An 8907-nucleotide genomic window follows, 5' to 3' on the forward strand; every position below is an offset into this window, starting at 1 on the left:
AGGAGAAGGATGAACGAGAGTGAGGGGATGGGTGGAGGTGGGAGTAGACTGACCCACAAAGAGCAGTGGGGTGGGGGGGGAGAGGCTGATGAGAGGGAGCACATTGACCCGGGCCAGGGCTGGGCGTCTCTCTCGGCCTCCTGTATCTGGAATGTCCCCGCCCCCGACCACCTCACCTTCCTCTTGCGACCTCTGCCCTCTCCCGCTGCCGCTCTCTTCTTACGGATGAAGAATGATCCTGCCGCCGCCATTCGACCCTCACCAATCCGCATGGCGACAGAGCCTCAGCCGGCCCACCGCCCAAACACCAATCAACACTCAGCTTACCGCCCCGCCCACCGCTAGCCCGCCAATCAGAGCCAGGGTTGCGGATCCCGCCCATCGCCCGTCCGCCGATCAGCGCTCAGGGAATGGACACCGGCCATAAGCTTATCACCAATCAGCATTCACCTTACGGCGCCGGCTGCTGACTCAACACCAATCAGAATTCAGAATTCGTTCCGCCCGCCGCCACTCCGCCAATCAGCGTCGCATATCCGGTTCCCTGCCGCGGATGTTGGTGTTCGGACAGTTTTAGTGCCGCTGGAAGGTAATAGCCACAATATTGGTTCCGGGCTCCAGAACCAAACACAAAAACCTGCTCAGGGCTTCTGATCCCATTCAAGTAAGTTTAACAAGTTTGTCTGAAACAGTCTTCAGGGGCATTAGTTGCTGCCAGTATTGAAAAGAGAATGTTTGCATTTAATTTGCAATAACACTGCAGAGGAATTCAATTGTAGGCGCATTTGGGCTACTTGCTCAGAAAATTGATGGAAACCATTCAGTTCAGATTCCTGATTCAAAGAGGCATCAATGAGTCAAGTGATGAAGAAATACTGGGAAGGAGAAAGTGAGGACTGCAGCTGCTGGAGATCAGAGTAGAGAGTGTGACACTGGAAAAGCACAGCCAGTCAGGCAGCATCCGAGGAGCAGGAGAATCAGCATTTCGGGCAAAAGCACTTCATCACCAACTTTAAGTACATTTAAGTCATCATTGGACAAGCATATGGACGTACATGGAATAGTGTAGGTTAGGTGGGCTTCAGATTGGTATGACAGGTCGGCGCAACATTGAGGGCCGAAGGGCCTGTACTGCGCTGTAATGTTCTATGTTCTATCAGGAATGCTGGGAAGGCCAACATAACATTTCAGGGGGGATGAGATGGGGAGAAACATGAGAGATACTTTGTCCTGGCGACACCAGTGTCGTGTAGCTTAAAGAGACAGGCAGGAGGCTGGTAGAACACGGCAAGCCAGGCAGCATCAGGAGGTGGAGAAGTCGACATTTCGGGTGTAACCCTTCTTCAGGACTGGGGGTGGGTGTAGGGGGAGCTGCAGATAAAGTGGGTGGTGAAGTGGGGATAGGTGAAGACAGGCAATGGGAGGAATGAATTTCGTAGGTGGCAGGGAAGGGTAGAAAGAAGGCGGAAGGGCTGGGAAGAGAGTTGGAGAATGGGAAGGGATGTTATTTTAAAATTGGAGAACTTTGTTGAGTCCTCCAGACTGTAGACTGCCCAGGCAGAAGATGAGGTGTTGATCCTCCAATAGAATAGGAGCTGTGGTTTGTTTTGGCAATGGAGGAGGCCAAGGCTGATCATGTCGGAAAGGGACTGATTGGGCAAATTGAAATGTGCAGCGACTGGGAGTTCCGGTCGGACCTTGCAGACCCAGATGCGATGCTCGGTGAACAATTCCCTAATTCGGTCTCCCCAATGTAGAGAGGACCAGATCGGGAGCAGCTAATGCAGTAAACTAGGTTGGAAGAGAAGCAGGTGAACTTCTGTCTCACCTGGAAGGATTGGTTGGGGCCCTGGATGGAGGGGGATGGTGTACCGGCAGGTTTTGCATCTTTTCCGGTTGCAGGGGAAGATACCTGGAAGTTCGTGGGGGTTAGTGGGGAGAGTGGCGCAAACTAAGGACTGTCGAAGGGAATGGTCTTGTGGAAGGCAGAGAGGGGTGGGGAGGGGAAGATGTTCTTGGTGGTGGGGTCTAGCTGGAATTGGCGGAAGTGTTTAAGGATGATGTGTTGGATGCGGAGACTGGTGGAGTGCTAGGTGAGGACAAGGAGGACTGTCTTCATTGCGTTGGGTGGGGTTTAAGAGCAGTGGAATGGGGAGGTGGTGCAGTAGAGGGCTGTCTGGACAGAAAGAGGAAAAGCACGTTGTTCAATGTAGTTGGACATTTTGGTTGCTCACGAGTGGAATGTCTCCTTGTCTGAGCAGATACAGCAGAGGCTGAGGCATAGGGAGAATAGGATAGAGTTCTTGCAGGATGCTGGGTGGGAGGAGGTGTGGTCCAGGTAGATGTGGAAGTCTGTAGGTTTGTAATAAACATTCGCTGTAGACTGTTGCCAGAAATGGAAATGGTGAGGTCAAGAAAAGGGAGGAAAGTATCCGAGATGGACCAAATGAATTTGAGGGCGGTGTGGAAGTTGTGGGTGAAGTGCATGAACTGCTCCAGTTCAGCCTAGTTGCAGGTCACTGCACCGTTGCAGTCATCGATGTAATGATGGAAGAGTTGGGACACAGTGATTGTGTAGCTACTGAAGAGGGATTGTTCGATATCGCCAACAAAGAGGCAGGCGCAGCTGGGGCCCATCCAGGTGCCCATGGCCACGTCTTTGATTTGGAGGAAATGGAGGAAGTTAAACAAAAAGTTATTGAGTGTGAGGATCAGTTTGGCAAGGCGGAGGAGAGTATTGGTGGAGGGGGACTGGATAGGTCTGTTGGAGAGGATGAAGCTGAGGGCCTGAAGGCCATCCTTGTCAGGTCTATAAGGACTACACGTCCATAATGAAGGTAAAACACTGGGGGCCAGGGAACAGGAATTACTGAAGAGATGGAGGGCATGGTTGGTGTCGTGGATGTAGATGGGACGTGCCTGAGCTAAGGGGGAGAGGTTGGAGTTGAGGTAGGATGAGATGAGCTCGGTAGGGCAGGAGCATGCCAATGCAATAGGCATAAGCCCTTCTTCCTGAAGAAGGGCTTATGCCCGAAACGTCGATTCTCCTGTTCCCTGGATGCTGCCTGACCTGCTGCGCTTTTCCAGCAACACATTTTCAGCTCTGATCTCCAGCATCTGCAGACCTCACTTTCTCCTCAGTGCAATAGGTCAGCCAGGGTTGGGCTTGTGGATCTTGGGGAGCAGGTAGAACCAGGCAGTACAGGGCTGGGGGACTATGCGTTGGAAGCAGTGAAGGGGAGATCACCAGAGCCAATGAGGGCATGGACAGTGAGTTTGATTTTGGCCTGATGGGTCACGGTGGGGCTGTGGGGAATGCGGAGGTAGAATGTGGCGTCAGAGAGTTGTCATTAGGCCTCTGCGACATAGAGGCCCATTCTCCAGACTACCACCGTCCCACCTTTGTCAACGGGTTTGATGGTGAACCGGGGTTGGTGTGGAGGAAGTGGAATGCTGCGCATTCAGATGGGGTGAGGTTGGAGTGGATGAGGGGGTGGAAACATTGAGGCAGACGATGTCACGTTGGCAGTCAGCAATGAAGAGGTTGAGGGTGGATACAAGACCGGCAGGGGGTGACCAAGTGTAGGCGGAAGGTTGGAGGCAGGAGAAGGGGGTCCTCACAGGGAGGTTGGGAGTTTTTGTCAAAGCAGAAGGCACGGAGGTGGAGGCAGTGGAAGACGAGCTCCACATCGTGGCTGGTCCGGAATTCGTTGCAACGGGGATGGAGGGGTGCGAACGTGAGCCCTTTGCTGAGGACAGACCATTCGGCCTCAGAGAGTTCAAGGTCGGGGAGGGATAGTGAATATGTGACAAGGTTCGGTGGTGAGGTTTTGGAGAGTCCCCAGGAGGGAGAGGTGGAGGGTAAGGTGCATTGTGGGGGTGGATGGGTGAGGAGGGAGAGCTGATGTGCTGGTTGACTGTAAGTCGGCAGAAGGACCCAGGGATGACCCTGGGAAATGTAGTCCGAGACTGACTTGCAGAGTGGGCGGAGCCAGAGGCGGAGGCAGAAGCTGGAGGAACGTCGACACCGGTCCGTGTGCTGTCATTGGCAGAATCTGGGGCAGCGTTGTAGAAGCTGCTCAAACACCCACCCCCAGTCCTGAAGAAGGGTTACACCTGAAACATCGACCTCTCCACTTCCTGATGCTGCGTGGCTTGCTGTGTTCTTCCAGCATCCTACCTGTCTACTTTGGATTCCAGCATCTGCAGTTTTTTTTTGTCCCTAACCAAGTCATAGAGTCATAGAGATGTACAGCATGGAAACAGACCCTTTGGTCCAACTTGTCCGTACTGACCAGATATCCCAACCCAATCTAGTCCCACCTGTTTGCACCCGACCTTATCCCTCCAAGCCCTTATTCATATAGCCGTCTAGATGCCTTTTAAATGTTGCAATTGGACTAGCCTCCACCACTTCCTCTGGCAGCTCATTCCACACACCTACCACCCTCTGTGTGAAAATGTTGCCCCTTAGGTCCCTTTTATATTTTCCCCTCTCACCCTAAACCCATGCCCTCTCGTTTTGGACTCCCCTACTGCAAGGAAGAGACTTTGTCTGTTTATCCTTTACATGCACCTCATGATTTTACAAACCTCCATAATATCACCCTTCAGCCTGTGACGCTCCAGGGAAAACAGCCCTAACGTATTCAACCTCTCCCTATAGCTCATATCCTCCAACCTTGGCAGCATCCTTATAAATCTTTTCTGAACCCTTTCAAGTGTCACAACATCCTTCCGTTTGGAAGGAGACCAGAATTGCATGCAATATTCCAAAAGTGGCCTAACCAATGTCCTGTACAGCCGCAACTTGACCTCCCAATACCTGTACTCAATGCTCTAACCAAATGCCTTCTTCACTATCCTATCTACCTGCGACTCTACTTTCAAGGAGCTATGAATCTGCACTCCAAGGTCTCTTTGTTCAACAACATTCCATGCTAAGATTAGCTTTCCCAAAATGTAGCACCTCACATTTATCTAAATTAAACTCCACCTGCCACTTCTCAGCCCATTTGTTGTAATCTGAGGTAACCTTCTTCGCTGTCCACTACACCTCCAATTTTGGTGTCAGCTGCAAATGTACCTTGAAGAGACAGGCTCGTGATATCGTCACCATTGGATCATGGCTTGTGACCTGAAAGTGTCAAGGTCTCAGACTCCATCTTATCTGGAGCCTCTTGAAGCATGGATGCTGCTCTGTTGTCAACCAGTAGCTTAGTATTAGCTGAGACACTTTTGTGCCTGATAAATGTAATGTGTGGACATAATTGTTCATTCTAATCTCTGTTGGATGTTTAAATACTATTATATCTACGTTCAAATTCTTATGTGACCATAAACATTGCTGTACCAGGTAAAACATTTGTTGGAGGCAGACTCACACCAGCTTCAATGAAATCACTGCTCATTCTTCTCTACACCAATGAGTTAAAGCCCTCATAAGACAATCCCTTCATTCCAAAAATTAGCCTAATGTACCTTTCTTTGAACGGTGTCCCAGGGAGAAGTATATCCTTGTTATGGAAGGTGTCCAGAACTGTACATAACTACATAGCGATAACGTCATTTGACTGAAAATCAAGAGGCTAGTCTCAGCAATGGTAAACATTAGAAAGATCGCATCAGACTCGAAACATTAACTTTGTTTCTCTTTGCAGATGCTACCACAACCGCTGAGTTTCTCCAACTTTTTTTTATTATTACATGTGAACCTATCATCAAATTTGTGTAAAACCCATCCAATTCACTAATGCCCAAATCGTCCACTCCACCCAGGTCACCTAAACTGAACTAGGCCCATTTACCTGTGTTTGACTCATTTCCTATTCGTGTACCTGTCCAAATGTCTTTCAGAAGTTGTAATTGCACCCGCTTTCACCACTTCCTCTGGCAGTTCGTTATATGCATGCACCACCCTCTTTGTTAAAAGGTTGCCCCTTGGGTCCCTTTTAAATTTCTCCCCTCTCTCCTTAAGCCTATGCTCTCTAGTTTTGGATTCCCCTATCCTGGGGAAATGAGTTTGCTATTCACATTATCTATGCCCCTCCTTAAGGTCACTTTAAATATTTTACAAGATATCAGTTGTTGTTCTCTCCTGTGACCTGACCAACATTAATCAGTCATGAACACATCAAGACAGATAATCCAGCCATTCATATTATGAAGTTGAAGGCATATACTGTATCTTTAAGAGAGAGTGAATGCTGTTCTGAACTGAGAGATTACAAGCACCTGAGTATGTGACTAGATGGCTGTCCAAGAGTGTACTGGCAAATTGAAAATGTAATATTTGTCTGTGAAATGGATAGCTGAGTTTTGGTTGCTGTTTTGACAACAATTCGAATGTAACCAATCAGTTTAAATTATGACCCAGGATACTTAAAGCCAATTGAGTTTGGATTTATTGTTTTGCCAACATTGAACCAATGAGACAATCCTATGTTGGAGATATAAAACTGTGGACATTTTGAAAATTGGAGAGAGAGCAACTGCCATTGAGATAGATCCAAGAAATTATTGAACACTCTCTGTCGAAGGTACCTTTTTCATATGAAACACACTCGCAGTAAAAAGAAAGAAGACGACTCAGGGAATCCAGCGGCTGTATGGTTTAGAAATTAAGTTGATGCAACTTTAATAAGTTACTTATTGGAACAGCATATTGTTATGAAGCTGGAGGCAAGTAATAAGCAGTTAAGAGAAAGGGGGACTTAGACTAATGAATAGTTGTTGTTTAATGTTCACTTTTAGAATAAAAAACATTGATGTTATTTTCTTTAAGTAGTGGAATTTCGGAGTTCTGTCACTCATATTTTAACAGATTATGAGATTAGGTGAGCGTTTCTGCATGTTTGGTTTAATTAACAGAGGGCTTCACCGCTGTGTCGTAACATTAAGTCACTGATTACCGTTTTGTGGGATCTCGCTGCAAAAATGGTTGTGATTCCTACATTGCAACAGTGACTATGCTGAAAAAAAATTTAGTTGGGTATGAAGGACTTTCATGTTCCCCTGAAAGGTGCTATGGAAATGCAGGTTCTCTCACTTCCTTATCAACCATAGAGGTCTGAGTGTGCTGTGCGGGCATGTTTTATTCTGCTGATCCTCCTAAGTCTGCTGCCATGGATGATGGGAGCCGCAGCAGTAGGAAGTAAAGGAGTTTAGAGAAACACTCAGCAGCTCAGGCACCATCCGTGGAGGAACAGGATGTAGTCATGAGATGCTTTGGCTGTAAAGTTCTCCCTCAGAGCTCTGTGATTTTGTCAGTTTGCAATTGAGAAAGTTTATCCCAGTCTTTACTTTAAGAAGTGGCTCTTTGTGCAGATGAGTTCAATTCAGTGTTTCACAATGAATAGACAAGTTTTCAGTGCATTGTTTAAACATTGAGGCACTGGTCCCTGTGTTGAGGTAAACACAGGGCTGCCCAGAGTGGATGAGGGGGCTACTCCAGGCCGTGATAACAGGGAACATTGAAACTGGGAGCATGAGTAGGCCATTCAAGTCTGCGCCACATTTCTCTGCCATCCCCTATCTTAATGTGATATTTCTGTTTTGTTCCTATTCGTCTTGATACCTTTAATGTCTGAAAATGTGTCAGACTCTTTTTGGTTGAGGAGAATTGTCAATCTCAAACAGGAATTTGCAATCCAAATAGGCAAGGCAGCCACAAATATCAGGAGAGGGGTTATTCCTCACATCAAACTGGGCAGGTCAATCTCTCAGCACGTTTCTTCCCCCCCCTCCCCCAATCCGGGAATGATCGTGCAGAATTCCTTGGAATGCTGAGAATGGAGCTGAGCTCTCACCCGAGCTGCAGCTGGAGGAAGGCCTGGAGAGGGTTAAGTGGGCTGTGAGGAGGAAGCTTTCTCCATTCCTGATTGGTACGGTGTTTGCTGTGGGTGAGGCCACTTCCTTCAACTGCTGATCCTGCCTTTGCACAGTCTCTTCTTCAGCACAAACTCTCGGAGTTCCCACAGCTCTCAGCCTAGGTAGCAGCCCAGGAACTGACCACTCCAGTAAGTATCAGGCTGGCCTTTTCGGGATGTGGGTGTTTATGGCTGTGCCAGTATTCCATCCCCATTCCTAGTTATCCCTGATTTAAGTGGGTAGCTAAGACACTTTAGAGAGCAGGTCATTAGCCCTGTCAGGTTATAGGCCACTTTTGGTTAAAAACAACAATTTTCCTTCTCTAAAGAATATTAGTGAATCAGTTGAAAAGAAAAGCTTGCATTTATATCAAATCTTTCATGGCCGTTGGAGGTCTCAGAATAGGTTTTAACTGCAGGGTAGTTTACTGTTGTTGGTTTAAATTACATTCCTAGCAGCTTCCTGGTTATTCTTTCGGCTGCGAGCTTTGCAATTTTTAAAACTGGATTTCAATTCCCCACTGACAATGGTGAGGCTTGCAATCATGTTGAAGTGTTTTGGATGAGTAGGTTAAATCTGTTTGGTTGAGATCTCTGAGCTTAAAATGCATGCACTGCTCTCCCCATGTCAAAAACTATTCCTCAGCCCTTAGTCTTTCAATGGTTGAGTCTTGTGCTCTCCCAGACATCTCTATCCCTCTGATCTCCTCTAGCGCCACAACTCTGCTTTCCTCTAATTCCAGTATCTTGGAAGTCCCTGACTTTAACCTTTGCACCTTTGGCAGGCTGTGTTCAAACTCCCTAAACTCAGAAATTACCTCCCTCCACCTGTCTGCCCTTCTACCCTTCTTTCAGTCAGCGTAGCAGTGGCTCAGTTGGTTCCATTCAGGTGGTAAAAACAATGACTGCAGATGCTGGAAACCAGATTCTGGATCAGTGGTGCTGGAAGAGCACAGCAGTTCAGGCAGCATCCAAGGAGCTTCGAAATCGACGTTTCGGGCTAAAGCCCTTCATCAGGAATAAAGGCAGTGAGCCTGAA

General features: G+C 47.8%; 2 protein-coding genes across 4 annotated transcripts in view; one reads left to right on the forward strand and one right to left on the reverse strand.

Moving 5' to 3' along the window:
* The window catches only part of rrp9 (ribosomal RNA processing 9, U3 small nucleolar RNA binding protein), a 32935-nt gene extending 32634 nt beyond the window's left edge, over positions 1 to 301 (reverse strand). Inside the window, exon 1 of the mRNA XM_043708474.1 lies at positions 177 to 301. Coding sequence (XP_043564409.1) covers positions 177 to 272 — 96 coding nt within the window. The 5' untranslated portion in view covers positions 273 to 301. The remainder of the gene's footprint in view (positions 1 to 176) is intronic.
* A 257-nt stretch (positions 302 to 558) lies between these two features.
* Positions 559 to 8907, forward strand: part of parp3 (poly (ADP-ribose) polymerase family, member 3) — a 37686-nt gene continuing 29337 nt past the window's right edge. Inside the window, exon 1 of one of the 3 annotated variants that reach the window (XM_043708477.1) lies at positions 559 to 664. The gene's annotated coding sequence lies outside the window, so the exon portion shown is untranslated. Of the gene's footprint in view, positions 665 to 6461; positions 6540 to 7886; positions 8019 to 8907 lie in introns of those variants that run through there. The other 2 variants (XM_043708478.1, XM_043708476.1) reach the window with 2 other exon arrangements.

Source organism: Chiloscyllium plagiosum, chromosome 18 (assembly GCF_004010195.1).
Source record: "Chiloscyllium plagiosum isolate BGI_BamShark_2017 chromosome 18, ASM401019v2, whole genome shotgun sequence".
NCBI classification, from domain to species: Eukaryota; Metazoa; Chordata; class Chondrichthyes; order Orectolobiformes; family Hemiscylliidae; genus Chiloscyllium; species Chiloscyllium plagiosum.